Below are 22,827 nucleotides of genomic sequence, written 5' to 3'. Positions count from 1 at the left end.
GAAACATTCAAACCTACATCCTTATCTTCTTACCAATATAGAGGATTTAAATTAAAAAAAAAATCATATATCTTTATTACTTATTATGCAAATTTGGTCAAATGCTAATTCTAAGAGGTACAAGACATATTGCAACATATACAACCACTTTATGCATTGAAAAATATTAAATGTTATCCGGTCAAAATGTTATAAATTAGGCACACTTTGAATTGGTCAGAGATGAACCAACATTCCTCACTTTCAGCCAATTAAATTGGGCTAGCTTTATAAACACATCAACGTTTTTAATTGTTTAAAACCCTAAAAGTCTAAAGTCTCTCAATTGAATACGAACGCATCTTCACCACCGATTACAACCTTGATCTGAAGCAACTCATGTCCTCTCCTCCATCATCGACAAAGATAGGTTGAGTCAGATATCGATTCAATGGTGAACTTGGTAAGTAAACATTACATTATATCTCCTCTCTCGCTTAATCGATTTCATGTTTCTTTTTTCTGTTGTGTGCTTTATTAAAATTTTAGCTGGCATCCGAATCTTTTCATAATTTTTTTTACACAATTCATGTTTCAACAAGTTGCCAGAAAATCATTGTTCTGGTGGCTAGTGGCTTCTTCTGACTTACACAAAGGTGTTTTTTTTTTCAAAACATAGTCTATTTTGTGTGTATATATTTTATGTTTTTTTTTATTTTGTGTATATTTATTTTCAGAAGTTTGGATCGCAATTGAAATTGGCACAAGTAATAACAACCTGCACTTCTGCTTTCTTCTTCTTCCTTTCTCTCGAAATCTCTAGCCCACCACCAAGCTATATCTCACTTTTACCATTTTGTTATCACAAACTCACACACATCACAATTTTGATACAAAGGGTTAATGTTAAGCTTGGATTTTTTTTCCTTAAACAGAATTTTATATCTGGGAGTTTTTTATCTTAGTTTTTAGGGATGTAGAAAAAATAAATGTAGAGGATGTTAATGGAAATGGAAGTGGTTCAAGAATATTTTTTATGACATTCGTTTTATTTTAATATTCATTTTTAGTTTTATTAAATACTATATGTTTTCATTATGATTCCATGCCACTACAGAGGTAGATGTGCTCCTTAGTCAATTTTATATGGGTATAACACCATCTTATTTTAAATCCATTTTTTCTATACACCTTTTTATGGTATAGCTGCTTATTTGGTATATATGTCAGAGTTTATCAGTATATCCTATTTTTTAAATAACTCATGTATTTTTTTTTAATTTGTGACAAATTCATGTCGCATTTTGAGACCGATCAGGTATAAAAAAAAAGCATATCTTGAGAGTTTTCTTATGGATAGAACAACCATTTGATCTATTCCTGGTGAGTGTAATGTTTTTTTAATTAATTATATATGTGTTTAACTTCATAAGGTGGCTTGTATGAAACGGTGACCAAAAGCTTATTTAAATTTTTGCAAATCTAATATATGTTTTGTGATTCTTCTCTATTTTTTTTTTTTTTTTTTTTTGACAAAGATGAGACTTTTTTTGGTTTTGTAGTTGGTGATTGATGTTTGTACCTTAGAGATATAATCTTAAAAAATGAAATATAAATTAGAGTTCCATGTAGGAGTGTTAGAGGTAATAGTGATGACATAATTAAATATCATCAAAGGCCCAGGACGAACAAGGAAAAAAAAGGTCTTTGTCGTTACTATAAGTTGTTATTTTTTAATAAAAATATATAATAAAAAAAGGCCCTATGCAGCTGCCCATTTACCCCCCCCCCCCCCCCCCCCCACGCCCCTTATACATGTAGTCTTCATTAAATCTATTATGACATCGTGGTTCATATGAAGGCCTGGAATAACAATTTATAATATGCGAATCATAATATCAACTTCTGAAATTAGTTTTAAAACTTAAGTTAATAATTGGTGTTTTTAGCACTTTTTTAGGATGATATGTATTTGTTCTTTTTCTTAGAAGTTTTGATTTGTCTAAAACACATTCTTATTGGATGTGTATGTATGAATGTTTGTTGTTGAATTTCTAACACATCTGCTTATTGGTTTTCTTAGATTTTGTGTGTTTTTATTTTATGATTGCGATTTGGGTTTTTATTTCTTGAAACATGGCAATAATGGTGATATATTATGATACTTATGGAGAGGATATGGTGGAATGAAATTTCATGTGACTTTGTGCTTAAAAGGAAGTACCTGGTACTAAAACTTTTAATCTTTTTAGGCTAAAAAGGAGTTGTAGCAAAACTCAATTTGCAGTAAAGTTGTTGCTAGAAACAAGGCTGCTAAAGGGAAGGCTAAGGGGTTGTAGCAATAACTCATGGGGGAGGATTCTGATAGCTACCCTTGGTAGTTAGCCTCTGTTCTAACTACAATATGTTAAGTAAGTTGTGCAATATGTTTATCTCTCAAATGATGTAAATATTTTCCATAATTCACATTTTTTTACCTTCAAATGATGTAATAAGTTGTTGGTAGGTGTTTGTTGTAATTACCATATGTTTTTCAATTGGATATGGAAGTTTCTGTAATTTTCTTTAAATTCTTATAATTTGTATTGTTATTATAATTGAGAGGTCGTTGATAGAAGGCCAATTATGAAACTTGGAGGAAAGAAGTGAGCTTCCTTTTATTTTATAGAGTAAAGAATCATTCTTCTTAGAGAAAATTGCGAAAATGGTCTTTGTGATTTCTCATTTTATGTGGCTAAAGTCCAAACATTTGAAAAGTTGTAGATTTGGTCATTTTCAACAAGTTTTGTTGTGGTTTTGGTCTCTTACGATTAATTTTAACAACTTGGCTATTAACTTTTTTTAAATGACTATTTTAACCTCAGAGACCATTTCTGCAACCAAATTATAAGGATCATTTCTACACATCTTCTTTTTATTTATATTGAATTATTATCTATTAATAAATGTTCTTTATATATATATATATATATATATATATATATATATATATATATATATATATATATATATATATATATATTAATAAATATTGTTTTGTTAGATTATTAATTCTTTTAATTAAGTTTTTTTAATTTCTTTGTTATCAAATATGTTAATTGGGTTATTATATATGACTAAATATTATGATATTAGATTATTTATTTATTTATTATATATTAATAAATATTATTTTTAATTTATATTATTTATATCCTAATAAATATTACATTATTATAATATTAATTTCTTTTAGTTAATTTTTTAATTCATTTTTTTCGGATTAATTCTTTGTATTGGAGTATTATTTTAATTTATTATCTTCTTTATATAATAAATATCATTTATTATATTATTAATTTATTTTTATTGTATAATTAATTCTTTTTAATTTTATTAGTTCCACCATAAAGTTGTCAGAAAGCAAGATCACCGATAATCTTGACGATTACTTTTAATTTATTATTTTCTTTTTAATTCTATTTTGTCGGATTAATTCTTTGTATTGGCCTCTCATCAACGATAATCGTCAAGATCAACGCCAAACACCTTCATCGGAGGTCCGATGTAAACCATACTAACTTTTTCCACCCAACATCACCTGTAGCCACCTTCGACAACCTCTTCACAATCTGTTGGAATCCTCCATATCTCACACAATGCACAACAAACTCCTATAAACATTCAAAGTGGTGGTGGTGATCGGGTGATGGTAATGGTGTTATCACAGGTGACTATTGTCATCATTGGTTAGAAAATGTTGGTGGGTTTCTGTCCGACCTTTGATGAAGATGTTTTGTGGTGTTCCCGATGATGAGAGGCAACACTTTTTCATATTCTGGCGACTTTGTTGTGAAACTAATAAAATTAAAAAGAATTAATAGTATACATTAAAAATAAAATAATAATTCAACAAAATAGTATTTGTTATATCAAGAAAATAATAAATTAAAAGTAATAATCGAATAAAAAAGAATTATTCCAAAAAAGGAAACAAAAAAACTTAACAAAAGAAATTAATAATCCAACAATGTAATATTTATTAGGATGTAAATATTATATATTAAAAATAATATTTTTTAATATATAATAATCTAATAAAAAAATCACGCCAATAAAAAATTTAACTAAAATAAATTAATAATCCAAAAAAATAATACTTATTGATATATAAATATTATACGTTAAAAATAATAATTATTCATATATAATAATCCAATTAAAAAATTTAATAACAAAGAAATTTAAAAAGTTTAATTAAAAGAAATTAATAATATTGTAAAATAGTATTTATTAATATATAAATATTAACGGAAGAGGAACCAAAAGCACAACAAAACTTGTTGAAAATGACCAAATCTACAATTTTTAAAAGGTTTAGACCTTATCCACATAAAATAAAAAACCACAGGAACCACTTTTACATTTTACCCCTCTTAACAGCAAGTGCTATGGGATTTACATTATCTTTATAGATGAGAGTGTTATGTATATCAAACAATGTGTGAGAGCCATTATAACCAAATAATTTTTTTAATCATTTGTAGGTACTTTTTATATATTTATCATATCTTTTTTATATATTTATATATATAACTAATCACATATCTTTTAACCTAATTATTTGCCTTAAATCAAATGTACAAACTTTACACATAATCAAAAGTAATTGACATGTTATCCACTTAAAAAGAAAAGGAAATGAATTACCTACATGACTTTAAATTGAAACAACTTTTATATATGCAAACCGGTTCGAATGGATACCTATCGGGTAGCATTCAAAAAAAATACGACAACTAATACCGGAACTACTAAATGCAGTTCCAAAACTTTAGAAACCGAAACTGGCATTCCAAGACAGTTCCGATTCCAAAACACAGGATCACTCTAATAATAACATACTTAGGTTTGATCCAAAACAACTTTATAATCTTTTCCATAAAAAATAACAATAAATACTTTTATTTTTAATGGAAAAGAAAAAAGAAAAATAAATATATATATATATATATATATATATATATATATATATATATATATATATATATATATATATATATATATATATATATTCGTTTTAGGTTGATTTAGTCAACTAAGTATTTAAATTTCAAAAAGAATTTTGAACACAAATGAAAATATGCATCGAATAAAAAAATAAAAAAATTTTCATAACTTTTTTTTAATTGAGACAACATTGTATTTTTATTTTAAACCCAAAATAATCTATCAAAGGGTAGTTTCCAAGTCAAAAGCTACTATCTTCCAAAGCAAATTAGATTTCATGCTTAGAGTTTACATTTTCATTACATATGTGTCAAAGTTGGACACCCAGTAATACATGTTTTTTAATAAAAATAATCGTAGAAAAAAAAATTGTTCGCACCCGACGTTCGGTGCGGGTAAACGGCTAGTATATATATATATATATATATATATATATATATATATATGTGTGTGTGTGTGTGTGTGTGTGTGTGTGTGTGTGTGATTTTTATCAATATGATGTACGGTTTAAATAGCGGTTCTGTAATTATAAACCGCAAACTGCAATGCATAATACGGTTTGATAAAATTACGAACTTCACCGTAAAATTCTAAACCGTATTATGCAATGTTATTTGGTATGGTGTTGGTGGTTTATATAATTTTTTGCAAACCCCTAGCTATTGGGCTAATGGGCACTGGATGGTTGAATGTTTGATTGGTATGGTGTTGGCAGTTTATATCGTTTTATAAGCCAACTGTCAAGCATTTTAACCACGGATCTAAGTAACTTATTGTTCTTTTTATTCTGAAAAAATAATACATAAATATAAAGTACGATTCAATATAAGGTAAAAAGAAACCAGGCCCGTAGATGACTTGGGCCATATATAATCGCATATCTGATATATGTTCAAAGGCCATCCTGATTATTTATTTATAATTATATAATTATAAGCATAAATGAAAAAATCAAAAGGTTTATTGTAATATAAGATTAATGACTAGTCTAGGAAGGACAAATGATATTGTTTTTAATGTTTTACACTTTTACTTTTAATCTATTTTATAATCAAATGTTTATATCTGTATGCGGAAGTGGATGGAAAAAGTCAAACAACTGTTATATATAAAAGGTCAACTAATATTTGTCAATAGTATTTGACTTTTCTCTCCTAATAATGGTTCTAGAATACAAAAATGGATGCGTACGTATAAGAAAAGGTCATGTTGCTCATTAAATATGGATAAATATTGCATTGCGGCCGACGACCAATGGCATAGTCCCAATATTCATACCCTGCATGTGAAACATAGAAATTCCCATCAACATATGCAATTAAAAACCTAATCTTTGACACAATTGCTTATCGCTTTTCTTGATAGCAACAACATGCATGAATATTCATAAATGAGATCTTTTCGTTATGGGTATCACTTATTCGCTTGGTTGGAACGTCCCTGGGTAAATTTAAAAAGTCTCAAGTTAATTTATCGCAATATAACTGTTTTATAACCCTTCTATACACGGTGTTTCTTTCTTTTTCGTGTATAAATCATTGTTTTCATAAAATTACAAGGAAATTGTTGGAAAATTTAATAAAAATTATGTATATTTATCAAACTTTGGACACTGTTAAATATAAATATATATTGTCTATATTATTAATCCTTATGAGTTATGTTCTCATCCGTGAGAGCTACGAAACCATATAATTGTGTCCAAAACGGAAATTGAATGAATGAGATATGGATATTGAAAGTTGAGTATTTAGAATAAAATATAACAAAACAAATGGGACATGCACATGGGAATAATAAGTAAAGTTTAGGTGTAGCCATGGTAGTGTAAATACTTGCAACTTCTTTTGTATGATTTTACTACTTATGCGCGCCAAAAGGGTGGAAATTTGTAGACAAAAATCACCGACGCGACCTAACATAAAACTATGGTTTATTCTTTTAAAACATAAAGTTTATATATATATATATATATATATATATATATATATATATATATATATATATATATATATATATATATATATATATATATATATATATATATATATATATATATATATATGTATGTATGTGTGTGTGTTTTTGTACATAAAGTATAATTAGTTTTAATTATATAATCACATATGGTAAACGATATAAAACTAACAACACCAAAATGCACACCTACACTATGTAATATTCTCCATATATTAGACTATCAGATATCTGGGATAAAATCACATATGATAATCGGATTCTATATCTTCTTTTCTAGAAACGCATTGTTCAATATTTTTTTCTCGAAGCATATTTTAGTATGCATTGTTACATGTATATATGATGCCTCTTACCATCTCAATGTATCTATTTTAGTATATATGCATCGTCAAACTTGTACATTATTACTCAACTGCTCGATGTATCTACCCTGATACTTTTGTGCATATATATTCTGGCGGGGTCCCGAAGTTTTTTTAAGGTATTATGTAACCACATTATTCCCGATATATATATATATATATATATATATATATATATATATATATATATATATATATATATATATATATATATATATATATATATATATATATATATATATATATATATCCTATCCCCTGTCTCTCATAATAGTATAATGAATACAACAAAAAGAGTTTAGTGATCTTTGATGGACAATGAAATCCGGAATCACCAAATATGGAATTAAGAATAGTTGGTGACTAAAATATCATTTTGAAGGCATGGCAAATTGTTTTAATTATTGTTACAATTTAAGCATGAATATTTTTGTTACATCTTCAGGTTTATAAATATGAGTTTTTTAATTATTTTTATCAACTTGTAAGCTTAAATAAACCTACAGCCCTGAATTTGTAACAACTTTTGTGAGCGTTTGAAAATCCATTTATTTTAAATAAAGGTTTGTTCATATATATTGTGGCGTTTTAATTATTGGTTTATAAACTATTGTTTTTATAAATATACTCAAAATGGCAACACATTTCAAAGCAACAATGGTTTTATGATATGAATGTGTATGTGTGATATAGTTACATTTTGTATTTTAAAAATTAAATGAAGTTTAGTTTTCTTTATATTCTATATGTAAACGAAAGAAGGTTTAAACAATAATAAGCATGAATGATTTTAAAAAGGAGTGCCCTTTACAAAAAGCTAAAAATAAAATTGCAGGAATATGCTATAAATTAATTATATATATATATATATATGTGTGAAACGGGTCGGCTTATATTATGTACGTATACATGAGATATTTTATGACATAGAAAATCGATGACTTTTCAATATGCTTATCTCATTATCTGATATGTTAGCTAGGAATATAAAAACACTATTAAAGAATCGAAGTCTATCTCTTCATTTCAAGAGACGTCACTCTTCTTTTATATCTCATATTTCCTTCTCGAAGCATATTTCGATATGCATCTTTCAACTTTTCAATACCTCTTTAATTAGTTACCACATTTTGGAATATCAAGAGAGATGAAAATGAAAACTTACTGTTGAAATTCAATGTTGATGAACTGTATTTGATTTGCGATTGTACCAAAAGCAGTATCTGAAAGAACCATGGTTGTGCCGGCCCTTGTAGACCGAGAAACCGAAGTTTGTGCTCGATCGATGATCCTGACTTGAATTGTTTGACCAGGAATGCATGTTCGCGGTATGGTGGCACTTATACACCTTACCAGATACTGCCGCCCACATGCAGCACCATTATCCCATATTCCCTCTCCGGCGGCTGCAAACAAGTTACTGGACGGAAATTGAGAAGCATCGTTTCCATAACAGGCCGAGGCTGTAAGTTCATTGTACAAAAATCAGAAACAAATCATGATAAAGCTGTCAGATACATGCACGTTTTTTAAATATTATACATGTATTGTGACGAATAAGATATAAGCTTACGTGTGTATGGTGGATTGTACATGCTAGCTGTGCCGACTTCGCAGCATACAAGCTCGAACAGAACTGAAGTTAGGAAAATATAGAGCCATGGATTAATGGGATGTTGAAGCTTTAAGTTGAACTTCAGCATATTGTCTCAGTACAACGAAAGATATTGGTGTGTGTGTCTATATATGTAAGAGATAGAAGGAAGTCAACATATTATTAAGTAGATGTCGTTACAACAAATACCAGCTACTAAACTATGCATTTAAGTATTTTATATATAGAGAGGAAAAAAGAAAATATATAAATAAAAAAGATTCTTTGATTAAGGGTGAGGAAAATTTCAAATTCAGACTATTGATTTTGATTCTTAACTTTGTTTTTACTTTTTAGAGATACAAATGAAGTATTAGACGAAAGACAAAAGTGCAGTCGGCTTTGGATTTTGTAGTTAATAAGCGTTGTGTTATTTTGAGCATTTCACAAGAATTTTTCCTTGTATTATTTACAAAGACTCTTCGTATTGAGAAAGACTATCTAGAAGCATCATGCCAGCTTGTATTTTAACCAAATTCTAAAAATAGGATTTTTTTTTTTTTCGATTTTAGGCACTAATTTCAAACCATAAACATTATTAAAATGCTAAGCGGTTATTAGAAAGCTTTCAAAGAATTATAAGACTTAAAGCATCAAGGTTTTCTCTTGTACATGCAGTTGGGAATGTGTAACGTCCGCAGATCCGGGCTAATCAAATTAGAAGCAATAAGGGTTGAAAATGACTTTTCAGCAAAATATTAATTAGAACAAATAACCTTAACCAAGTTGTAGTATATATTACAAGGTTTCCGTACATATAAAGAACGCCGAAATCCGAGTTATAACAAATAAGTTATGACCCGTTGAAGTTTCGCGACGGAACCGGCACGATACCGGGAAGCGTAAATAGTGAATTTACGACATAGCAGGATTTAGCCTTAGCAATCTAAATGAAAGTCGTAGAATATGTTAAAATAAGAACATCGATAAAAAGAACGCCCAAATCTGACTTCGTATGAAGAAGTTATGATTTTTCGAAGTTTCGAGTTAGTAGTGTATAGCCCGAAATTCGAATATTAGATCAAGCGGTTTTTAGCCAACACAACCTAAACGAGAATCGAAGATCTCGTTAAAAGTAGCATAACAAGAAAAAGATGGACGAAAACGGACGTCGGATTAAGAAGTTATGAGGATTTAACGGACCAATCCTGTCCCGACCTGTTAATAATATAAAATTTAAATTCGAGTCAAAATTAGTCATCAAAGTCTAAATGAAAGTTGTAGAGTACGTTCTCACCTTCGCGTGGATATAAAGAACGTCAAAAACGGAGCTCGTACGCGAAAGTTACGAATTTTTAAAGTTGGAAAGTGAACTTGCGAAGCTGATGCATGAAATGATGACGTGGCCGAACTCCCAGCCGTCGGATAAAATCGCTTCGGATGGTGACACCTGATGCGAGAGTTACACCCAACGTAGCGAAGAGACGCCTAGCGTCCGGAGTACTCCCCGCGTCCAAGGCCAAGTACGCCCCGCATACTTCGGTTCTTATCTGTCCGATGGAGTGCAAGACAGTTGGTCCGAGGTGGCATGCTTATCCGAGCACTACGCCCAGCGTACTCCGAGGCCTCGCTGGGTATAAAAAGGAGCGAGGGTCTCCAACATTTTCACACGAATTCTCTTTCTTTCTCTAACTTCTTTCTTTCTCTAGGGTTCCAAACCCCTCCTAAACCCTAGATAAGGCCCCTAGCACCCTAAGGAAGCCCCGAGGCTCCCGGAGTCCCGAGAAAAAGAGCCTTTTGGTTTCGAAATGTTGCTCCAATTAAGTTCCAGTTTTCGATAAAATTCGTTGTAAGTGTGCTACGCTTACGCAATTTTTAATATAGCTTTCAAATAATTATAGGAATGTTATTAGGTCCTTAAAATAATTATTTGGGCTATTATTATGAGTTATATTGAGTGTTATTAACGCTTATATAATAATAATAATAGTCAGACTAATTAAATTGTCACGGTTATCGTTAGACTAAACCCTAGTGGTATTGGTACTAGATTTATCGAAGGAAAATCGTTTTGAGAGTATCGAAGCGTTGTCCGAGTACTGAGTCACCACCTTTCAAGTGAGTGCATAGTCCCCTTCATGAACATGATTTTAATACAAGTATTGATTGAAGTATTAATTAAATGTTTATGTGCGAGTTAATTGATGTTGCCTGAAATACGTGTTAAAGAACATACCTGATTATATTTGATAATTTAGGATAAAGAGTAGAACTAAATTAATTATGAGGAATATTGGGTAGCATTTTCTTACGAGTACAAGTAAGTTATACTTAGAGAATAGAAATTTAGTATATGTCATTTATCCCGGAGAATGGATTAGACACAGTCATTGTCCCTAGTCCGAGAGTATGGATTGGACATAGTCAACTATCATTAATTCGAGGGTATGGATTAAGACATAGTCAGTTGTCCTTAGTCCGGGAGTATGGATTAAGATATAGTCATCCGTCCTTAGTCTGGGAGTATAGATTAAGACATAGTCATCCGTCCCTAGTCCGAGAGTATGGATTAGATATAATTCTTTGTCATTAATTCGAGAGTGTGGATTAGACATTCATCCCTAGTCCGAGAGTATAGATTAGGTAAAGTCGTTCATTTCTAATCCAGGAGTATGGATCAGGTAAAACGACTAATCTTAGGTCCGAGAGTATGGATAGTATCGTTGTGAGGATTGACGGGGTGGGATAAGAGTTGTTTTATATATATGGTGAAATTGTATATTTTGTGAGTTTTAAACTATATATATGATATAACATTGTGGGATTGAAATCCCTATGCACTCACCAGGTTTCCCAACCTGACAAGAGTTGTTTTATATATATGGTGAAATTGTATATTTTGTGAGTTTTAAACTATATATATGATATAACATTGTGGGATTGAAATCCCTATGCACTCACCAGGTTTTCCAACCTGACAAGAGTTGTTTTATATATATGGTGAAATTGTATATTTTGTGAGTTTTAAACTATATATATGATATAACATTGTGGGATTGAAATCCCTATGTACTCACCAGGTTTTCCAACCTGACTCACTCAGTTTATTTACATCACAGGTGTTGATATGAAGTCACATTACATTGAGAGATTAAAGAGATGTAGATCACTAGTGTAAATAAATGTAAGTTTCATTTATGCTTATGTTTCTATATTGACGATGACATCCCAAACGTTTTAACATAAATAAATTACGTTTCTTCGAAAATGTTTTTATAACGTATTTATCGTGTTTTTCTGGGAACAAATTCCACAATATTTTTACGAAAAGAAGTACGCTGATTTTTACAAAGCATAAACAAAACCGGTCTTTTCTGGCCGTGAAAAATGGGGATGTCACAGTTGGTATCAGAGCATTAGTTTAAGCGAACTAGGAATATGGATTTATTTCTAGACTTAAACTTAGAATGCTAAGCGATGATTGTGAGGTGTGAGCACTAGATTATTTTAGGGATTGTGCCTAAAATGCTTTTATGTGCTAAATGCTTGTGTCTGATATGCTGTTATTTATTCGGATCTATGGTCTATTGCCGACCGGATCCGGAAACCTTATGTGTTTAGGATTCTAAGCATTTAACTACGATATTAGAACTAGCATATAAACATTTTGGGGTGATAAGGATGTTTTAAACGTCAATCCTAAATAAAGATCTAGATTCACCATGTTCGGTGTATAGATCAAGATGGTAAGGACTCGTAGCGGAAACGTGAATGCAAATGGGAACCGAGATCAGCCCCCGGTGATTGAGCAGATATCGGTTGTGTTATCTGCTGCTGAGCCAATAACAATGGCCGGAGTGCAAGCGATGATCCAGGTGATGTTGGATCGTCAAATGGAGGAAACAAGGCATTTACTTCAACAAACTCGAGAGGAACTTACGATGCCTATTAAGCAGCCCGAGCTGAATAACGGGCAATCTGAGGAAGGGAACGACAGCAGGACTGTTGGTCAAGCTGATCCACTAGTGATTAGAAGGAACAATCAAGATGACGAAGTCGAGAGGAATGGATGCAAGTACAAGGATTTTCAGACCTGCAAGCCATCGAATTTCACTGCAAAGGAAGATCCGATCGGGGTCATGGATTGGATCTCGGAGATGGAGTTAGCTTTCATGATGTGTGGTTGCAGAGGCAAACTAAAAACAATGTTTGCGGTACACCAGTTCAGAGGAGGCGCGGTTCGTTGGTGGAACACTCTAAGGAAGACTTTAAGCCCCAATGAGCCCCTGCAACTGACATGGGCATAATTTTTGGTGCAATTCAAACGTAAGTACTGCTCAGCCTAAAATTTGCTTGAGCTAGAAAACCAATTCCTTACCTTGAAGAAAGGGAGCATGTCTATTGAGGAATACACCAACAACTTCACATAGAAGATGGAGTTCGCCTTGCGTCTTGTACCGGATGAGCTGACGAAAATCGACAAGTACGCAAAAGGACTTCCATGGGAGTACGCGGTGCGAGTGTGTCAAGCACCTACTCTGGAGGCAGCTATCTGGGCTGACAAGTCTGTTGAGGGTATGATCAAGGGAAGATCCGCCAGCAAGATTGAGGTTGGCGAGAAGAGGAAGTTTGAAGGATCTTCAAGGTCCAGCGAGAAGAGAAAATTCTCGAAGTATGAAGAAGGAACGCAATGGTGTGACAAGTGCAGAAAGAAGCACATCGGGAAATGCTCTAAAGATACGACATGCTTTAAATGCGGGAAGACTGGTCATTACGCCAGCGAATGCACAACCAAGAGAGAAGTCTGCTTTAAGTGTGGTGAAGAAGGACACTTCAAGCAAGACTGCCCAAAGAGAGAAGGGGCTACAAAGCCAAATGTTCCGCGAAAGCCAAAGGCGAGAGAATTTCAAATGATCCTTGACAAAGCAGATGACAATGCAAGGATTCAGGAGTGAAGGCTTGACATCCAAAGATCGAGTTATGAAGAGGTCGTGTAGATAGTACCTCACAATGTAGCCTGTTAGAGGCGTAGTCTAGGGTGAAATTGAACACCTATGTAATAGTTTCAAGGAATAATAAAAACCTTTGTTTTGATATTTGATGTGTTCAGCTGTTATGTGATTTTCTTGTATGGTGACTTGGAAAAACTGCGAGACAAAACTTGGGACGAGTATGAGTAGGTGTGAATGGTAGTAGAGGCCTATACTACAGGAAGCACAGGACTCACACTTAGATCAGGGAAAGTCACAAGGTTACCAAAAAACTATTAACTGATTTCATTTTATTCAAGTGTGTTGTTACCATCGTTTCGGTAATGACTAGGAAGATTGTTGATATTCCGACCCCAGTGGTCATATAAAATTGACTCCGACTACGATGAGTATGTTACGTAGTTCAGAGAACCAAGTTTGATGTAGTGTCTGACTTAAACCAAACGAATGAAATCAAAGCGATCAATAGAAGTATCGCGCTCATTGTTAAAGAAGTTGGTAGCTAGAATTGGTACATGTTAAAGTATGATTATATCAAATTAGAACATAAAGGAAGGCATAGTATATTTTAGAATTTAACTCTAAAATACTTGAGTCTATACGAGCACCACATGATGATAGGTCATAATCTGGAGTCTAACATGAAGTAGAGAGCAGGTGCACAATTAAGTACTACTTACAGACAACAAGTCTAAAAGATAGACTTGAAGGAATATAGAAGGTATAATTAATACCTAGGAGGAAGAGATGACGTATGGATTCATTATACGAGCCCTGTTTCGTTGATGATTCCGGGACGTAATCATCCTAAGCGGGAGATAATTGTAATGCCCGCAGGCAATAAGGGTCGAAAATGACTTCTTGGCAAAATATTAAATAGAAAAAATAACCTTAACCAAGTTGTAGTATATGTTACAAGGTTTCCGTACACATAAAGAACGCCGAAATCCGAGTTATAACGAAGAAGATATGACCCGTTGAAGTTTCGCGACGGAACCGGCACGATACCGGGAAGCGTAAATAGTGAATTTACGACATAGCAGGATTTAGCCTTAGCAATCTAAATGAAAGTCGTAGAATATGTTAAAATAAGAACATCGATAAAAAGAACGCCCAAATCTGACTTCGTATGAAGAAGTTATGATTTTTCGAAGTTTCGAGTTAGTAGTGTATAGCCCGAAATTCGAATATTAGATCAAGCGGTTTTTAGCCAACACAACCTAAACGAGAATCGAAGATCTCGTTAAAAGTAGCATAACAAGAAAAAGATGGACGAAAACGGACGTCGGATTAAGAAGTTATGAGGATTTAACGGACCAATCCTGTCCCGACCTGTTAATAATATAAAATTTAAATTCGAGTCAAAATTAGTCATCAAAGTCTAAATGAAAGTTGTAGAGTACGTTCTCACCTTCGCGTGGATATAAAGAACGTCAAAAACGGAGCTCGTACGCGAAAGTTACGAATTTTTAAAGTTGGAAAGTGAACTTGCGAAGCTGATGCATGAAATGATGACGTGGCCGAACTCCCAGCCGTCGGATAAAATCGCTTCGGATGGTGACACCTGATGCGAGAGTTACACCCAACGTAGCGAAGAGACGCCTAGCGTCCGGAGTACTCCCCGCGTCCAAGGCCAAGTACGCCCCGCATACTTCGGTTCTTATCTGTCCGATGGAGTGCAAGACAGTTGGTCCGAGGTGGCTTGCTTATCTGAGCACTACGCCCAGCGTAGCCAAGGACTACGCCCAACGTACTCCGAGGCCTCGCTGGGTATAAAAAGGGGTGAGGGTCTCCAACATTTTCACACCAATTCTCTTTCTCTCTCTAACTGCTTTCTCTCTCTAGGGTTCCAAACCCCTCCTAAACCCTAGATAAGGCCCCTAGCACCCTAAGGAAGCCCGGAGGCTCCCGGAGTCCCGAGAAAAAGAGCCTTTTGGTTTCGAAACGCTGCTCCAATTAAGTTCCGGTTTTCGATAAAATTCGATGTAAGTGTGCTACGCTTACGCAATTTTTAATATAGCTTTAAAATAATTATTGGAATGTTATTAGGTCCTTAAAATAATTATTTGGGCTATTATTATGAGTTATATTGAGTGTTATTAACGCTTATATAATAATAACAATAGTCAGACTAATTAAATTGTCGCGGTTATCGTTAGACTAAACCCTAGTGGTATTGGTACTAGGTTTTATCGAAGGAAAATCATTTTGAGAGTATCGAAGCGTTGTCCGAGTGCTGAGTCACCACCTTTCAAGTGAGTGCATAGTCTCTTTTATGAACATGATTTTAATACAAGTATTGATTGAAGTATTAATTATATGTTTATGTGCGAGTTAATTGATGTTGCCTGAAATACGTGTTAAAGAACATACCTGATTATATTTGATAATTTAGGATAAAGAGTAGACCTAAATTAATTATGAGGAATATTGGGTAGCATTTTCTTACGAGTATAAGTGAGTTATACTTAGAGAATAGAAATTTAGTATATGTCATTTATCCGGGAGCATGGATTAGACACGGTCATTGTCCCTAGTTTGAGAGTATGGATTGGACATAGTCAACTGTCATTAATTCGAGGGTATGGATTAAGACATAGTCAGTTGTCCTTAGTCCGGGAGTATGGATTAAGACATAGTCATCCATCCTTAGTCCGGGAGTATGGATTAAGACATAGTCATCCGTCCCTAGTCCGAGAGTATGGATTAGATATAATTCGTTGTCATTAATTCGAGAGTATGGATTTGACATTCATCCCTAGTCCGAGAGTATGGATTAGGTAAAGTCGTTCATTTCTGATCCAGGAGTATGGATTAGGTAAAACGACTAATCTTAGATCCGAGAGTATGGATAGTCTCATTGTGAGGATTGATGAGGTGGGATAAGAGTTGTTTTATATATATGGTGAAATTGTATATTTTGTGAGTTTTAAACTATATATATGATATAACATTGTGGGATTGAAATCTCTATGTACTCACCAGGTTTCCCAACCTGACCCACTCAGTTTATTTACATCACAAGTGTTGATATGAGTCACATTACACTGAGAGATTAAAGAGATGTAGATCACTAGTGTAAATAAATGTAAGTTCCGTTTATGCTTATGTTTATGTATTGACGATGACATCCCAAACGTTTTAACATAAATAAAATAAGTTTCTTCGAAAATGTTTTTATAACGTATTTATCGTGTTTTTCTGGGTACAAATTCCGCAATATTTTTACGAAATGAAGTACTCTGATTTTTACAAAGCATAAACAAAACCGGTCTTTTCTGGTCGTGAAAAATGGGGATGTCATAGAAGGATTCTGCAAATACGAACCAGTATAACTTGGTTCAGTGAGCTTGTGTGAGCGCGTGTCCCACAAATACAAATGTGCCATCGGTATGTCAATCAGAAAAGTGGTGCATAGGTTGATCTCGTCGTCCTGTTTCTTGCTTTGAACCACCCAAATACATTTATATACCTAAAGTTGGTGATTATGATGAAGGGAAAACTCCAAAAAAAAGTCCAGGGGATGGTGGGTTTCAAGGGTGCAAACGCCCCTTGTATAAATCTTCTCAAATACGCAAGCAGTACATAAAGAAACGACGATAATGACCTCCCATTACTATAATAAAGGCCTTTAATGACACATATGCACTAGATTTACGACATGCGAAAGTAGGCACCATAAAAAATGTCATCACTTATAAAATTTAAAGGATTTACGACACACATTTTTGCATGTCCTAGAATTGGCCATCATTTTATAATTTTTTTAGGAACGTGTGTCCTCCCTCCTTAATAGATAGAGGGGGGGGGGGGGGGGGGAAGAAATCGTCAAAAATTTTGAAGACTCTGCCTTCTCCTGATCGCCTTCCTCTACCTTTTCTCTCTCTATTTTATTTTTATTTTCACAAATGACCTCTCTAGATCAAGGACTATTATCTCCATTTTTCCATTGCTCTCTCCATTTCCCCATGTTTCCCAAATTGTTAAACCAAATTATTTCGTTCCTCTTTGGTAATATAGTATCGACTACAATGGCGGTCGAAGGGGCGACTCTTTAACTAATTCCATATGGTGGTCGTATTAGCATAAAATCTAAATCTGAGTCTGAAGACCTTGCACAGGTCGTAACCTAAACTAAGCATCCCTCTTTCTTCCATTATTTCACTTTAGATCTGCAACTTTTTAGTATTTCATATAAGATTTGTCTTTTCACAAAATTATAATTAATTGAGGGGTGAAAATATGGTATTTCTCTCTTTAACGGAAGGGTTGGCGAACTGCAAAATGTGGTATATCATCAATCGAGGAAAAAAACTCCAACATTGATCATTAGGCTCTGCAAACATGCTTTGAAGGATCTTCATGTGACAACCCGAAATTTTCATTTATACGAACATCGTCTATTCAATAGAAGCTAGTCCAATTCCTGTAAATTTCAGACTTGTCCGAACAAGTTTGTGTACATTAGGGTTTACGTTTCTGGACATATCCAGACATTGGATGCTCCTATGATCGTGAAACTTGAACACTGTAAGTTTCACAATGTTATAGTCCGACTTCCAGAATAAAAATATTTTCTGTCAAAATATTTCTGGACTATAAATAGTTTTCTGAACTAAATTAATTCATTATTCACAATTCCAACTAGAGAAAAGCCAATTCTCTCTGACGGATCTTCGGGTTTTCATCCCGGATTGTGAGTCTACTTTCCTAAACGTGTTTTAATACTTGTTATATGCTTTATAACATCATTTATATGTCCAAAACACAAGATCCGTGAGTTTACCGCCCAAGAACGTTCTTGGGGAGTAAACTCCAAAACGGAGCCAAATGGCTTCCTAGTCCCGATTCCTTGTTAGACAAATTATTTAGGGGTTAGGGTATGATCTTATTGGACCAAAAAGCAGCCAAGAATCACAAGTTATTGGAGTTTACGGCCAAGGAACTCCCTTGGGCCGTAAACCCCTTTTCAAGGGCTTAAATGCCCTAAAACTTCCCCAAATGCTTAAGGACTTTAACCACTAGTTCTTGTGCTTGATTTGGACTTGAAAACACTCCCAAAATGATATTGTTTTAGGAGTTTACGGCCAAGGAAAGGATCTTGGGCCGTAAACCCCTTTTTGTGGGACAAAAATCATTCCAAACACCCCTAAGGCCTTAAGACATTTAGCTTGAACACATGGGACTTGAAAGGAGATCAAAAGACTTCATAATCACTCATTGAAATGAGTTTACGGCCAAGGAACATATCTTGGGCCGTAAACTCCAAGTTAAGGCACCAAAGTGTGCTTCTTGTCCCCATAAGCCTTAGATAAATTCATGGAAGCCATCCTTGATGTTTAAGAGCTTCAAAACAATTAAAAGCCATCACCCTATAAGAGTTTACGGCCGTAAACTCTAGGGTGAATGGACTTTAGGCCGAAAACTCCCATATGGAGTGTTCTAGGGTCTTAAACTACTTCACATGTTGTTCCAACAAAGCTAGGAGTGAGCTAGGACCAAGATAGCACCACAAAACACCCTAAACAACCCTTTATGGAGTTCACGGCCATAAACCCATGAGTTTACGGCCGTAAACTCCAAGATGTGGGTTTGTTGGGTGGTAAACTCCTAAACAAGGCTATTTGACGTCTCAAACCCTTTTGCCTTGTCCCGTAGCAACTTAGATGCAACCATTTGAACCTTAAACACTCATAAGAGTGTTTACATGTTCCTAATTGTGTTAACTTACTTTGTTAAGTTATTATGTGGCTAATTAGTTATATATATGCTTATTATATGATAACTAGGCTCGTACGTGTGAACAAGTCTCCGTTTGACACTTAGCACGGTACCCGATACCTCAATTCAAGCGAATCACCACATGTGAGTTCATACCCCTTAAATCAACCTTTGAAATGATTTTAAATGTTTTAAACACTTTATGGGGGGGAATACAAGTCAAATACTTATAGTTATTGCTTAAATCACATGTGATTGCCTTTAATCACATGTGATTAATAACTAGGAAAACAACGATCTTTACAAATGTTCAACTGTTTATCAAATTGTTTTACTTCAAACGTTTTACCAACTCTTTTTACTTATCAAATGTTTTATTTAAACTTGTTATACTTCTTATAAATTGCATGCCTATATACGTATAGATGTATAAATAATGTTTAAAAGGCTTAGGAAAGCCACCTATCCTATTTCCTTTTCCTTGATTTGGATGTGGTCTGGTGGAGCTTCGGGTGACCATCCGAAGGTCGTTTCAACATTAATTATATATAATATATACATGTATAGACATAAAAGTACTTCCAGATTCATATACAACAGTACATCATAGCTTGTTACCATCGGGGTAACGCAGTACAATACATATACATATACTAGAAACAATACATATACAATGATACTAGAAACAATACATATACATATACTAGAAACAATACATATACAATGATACTAGAAACAATACATATACATATACTAGAAACAATACATATACAATGATTCTAGAAACAATACATATACATATACTAGAAGCAATACATATACAATGATGCTAGAAACAATACATATACATATACTAGAAACAATACATATACAATGATGCTAGAAACAATACATATACATATACTAGAACGAGAAACAGTACATATACATGAACACTTTATTATTGTGATTTAAATCGGAGCATGACTTAACTGTCATGGCTCGAGTTGTAGCCAGAATTCTCTTGAAGGGAGAGCGTTGAGTTTGCGTATAGATCTATACTGGATTGACAATCCTACACCTTGCTGCTAGCTACAGCCGGACCTGCAGGTCTGCGGGTGCCAAACGTCATTCCATTATTACGACCATTCATTTGTCGTTGTTACTAGTCGATAGTATGGTACAATTTATCACGTAATGCCTTAATATAAATCCGGTTTAAGGTAGTTTAGTACAGCAGTAGTTCTTAATATACAAAGGCTACAGTACTACATTAATTTACCCATTACATATTTTAGTGATAACCTCACTTACACATTTATGTACAAACTATATTTTGATAAATGATAGTTACTTTTGGGAAATTACACACTTTTACATCAAGCGAACATACAAAACAGTCAGGCCTTGGTAGAAGGCTTCTTTGATAGAAAATATAGGATTTTCTGAGAGATTCAAACTTTTACAAACGATTTCAAACTTTTACATACCTTTTACAAAACTTATACTTGCTACACGTTCAAACATTTTTGAATGACAAATACAGACACTAAAATACTTATGAACTCACCAGCTTAATGCTGATAAACTCTTTCAAAATAACTTGTATTCTCAGGTCATCAGTAGACAGGTACCGAGGCCAGCTTTTGAGAAGATGGAGCGCATTCAAGACTCATCTTATTATTTTGATATACGTTATTTTTGGTGTCTATATTGTACAGAACACACTTGTATTAAAATTATATATTTAATGCAATGGATGATGTTGTTTGCTTATTTACATTTACTGTGTTGTGATACTTACATGACGTCCTCCGCCCCAGAACGTTTCCGCCGTTCTTGGTTTTGGGGTGTGACAGATTGGTATCAGAGCATTGTTTATAGTGAATCAAGTGTATCAACCCATAAAAGATATACTAAACTATAAACCCATTTAGGATTAAAACACTCTGACCAAGAGTCTATACTTAAAATACTAAAATATTTAATTAAGTATACTAGCCTAAAGTCATACTAAAACCAGTGTCACAACGACAAGAACAAAAGTATTACGATTGTTAAATATCACAGGTAAGCTCGGGGATATATGGTCAGTCCTGGGAATGGCATAGCCTGATCAACTATGCTGGTCCGAGGAGTGATTAGCATATGCCCTAGAATGGTTGTGATGTGTTAACAAGTCTAAAAACTTACCAACAAACACCACAAGAGGATTCAATAGGACTTAAACTTAAAATACTATAGGTGTATTTTGTACTACCAACTACATGTATACTACATCTTTATACCTCTCTTCTCGCGTAAATTTAGATGGCTGGATTCCATCACGGCGACCCGTACTTTCCAAATGAAGGCAACGCAGGATGGCTCGAAGCAGAGTCTGACGATGAACACCCAATTCCATTGGATGATCATCAAGCTGAAGGCTTCTCAGATGGATCAGACTCCGATCCTGAAGTCAACAACCTACCTCTAGTAGGTCAAGCCCCGAACAACAACCCTCGACCAGCTTTTCTAGGTCCCACTCCCTTGTGGGTACATAACTTGAATCGCTGGAGTGACGAACAGGGTCAACCCTTACCATACTTTGGGGACCGAACCTTTTACAGCGTCAGCGATGGTGGCTCTGCTGACCGGGCCCTACGCGTCCTTATTCGTAGGATATCTCGCAATGTCGAGCAAGGTCGAGCAGCCATCGACCGGGTCGTGGAGATTGATGCCAACTCTGGTGTCAACACAGTCCGCATTCGCCATCTTGAAGAAGATATGGAACAGACCCGGAGAATCAATGAAACTCTGCAACAACGTCTGGTTGCCTCACAAGCTGAGGTCATGGAACTTCGAGCTCGTCAAAGGATTCATGAACGACACCTTCAAGAGGTGGTACGTCAAATGAGAGACCTCAGGGTTCTCCCGAGGAATACTCATCGCCGTTAGATGATGTCTAGTACATCATTATCTTTTGGGTTAAGAACCAGTCTTTTAACATCCGTGCTCTAAGTAGCACTTATCTGTAAAATATTCCTAACTTTCAGTACTCTAATTAGGAATCTAAGAACTGTCAAACTTTCTGTATGGTATGATGTAAGACCTACTGTTAGGTCAATTTTCATTGAACTCGTTACATCAGTAATACCAGTATTATTTGACAACTACCTACTCTGTGGGATAAATCTTTACATTTGGATTTCCCTACACATCTTTCTGTTATGAACACAAACACTCATTCAAT

The 22,827-nt window shown here is 33.9% G+C and overlaps 1 protein-coding gene and 1 long non-coding RNA gene across 2 annotated transcripts; one reads left to right on the top strand and one right to left on the bottom strand.

The window, feature by feature from the left end:
* Positions 1-254: 254 nt before the first annotated feature.
* LOC145046530 (uncharacterized) lies at positions 255-2,538 on the top strand. The gene is made up of 2 exons (XR_013682021.1): positions 255-442; positions 2,232-2,538. It is a non-coding gene; the product is annotated as an uncharacterized LOC145046530 (long non-coding RNA).
* A 3,532-nt stretch (positions 2,539-6,070) lies between these two features.
* Positions 6,071-9,066, bottom strand: LOC144997538 (EG45-like domain containing protein). The gene is made up of 3 exons (XM_078957436.1): positions 8,884-9,066; positions 8,476-8,773; positions 6,071-6,247 (listed from the first exon to the last, which is right to left on the bottom strand). Exons 1-3 carry the CDS (start codon positions 9,011-9,013, stop codon positions 6,241-6,243), a joined length of 435 nt encoding a protein of 144 aa, XP_078813562.1. The 5' UTR covers positions 9,014-9,066; the 3' UTR covers positions 6,071-6,240.
* Between the last annotated feature and the right edge of the window lie 13,761 nt (positions 9,067-22,827).

Source organism: Lactuca saligna, chromosome 5 (genome assembly GCF_052625555.1).
Source record: "Lactuca saligna cultivar CGN05327 chromosome 5, ASM5262555v1, whole genome shotgun sequence".
Lineage (NCBI taxonomy): Eukaryota > Viridiplantae > Streptophyta > Magnoliopsida > Asterales > Asteraceae > Lactuca > Lactuca saligna.
The sequence above is the reverse complement of the archived record's forward strand: the minus strand, read 5'-3'. Positions and strand labels throughout refer to the sequence as shown.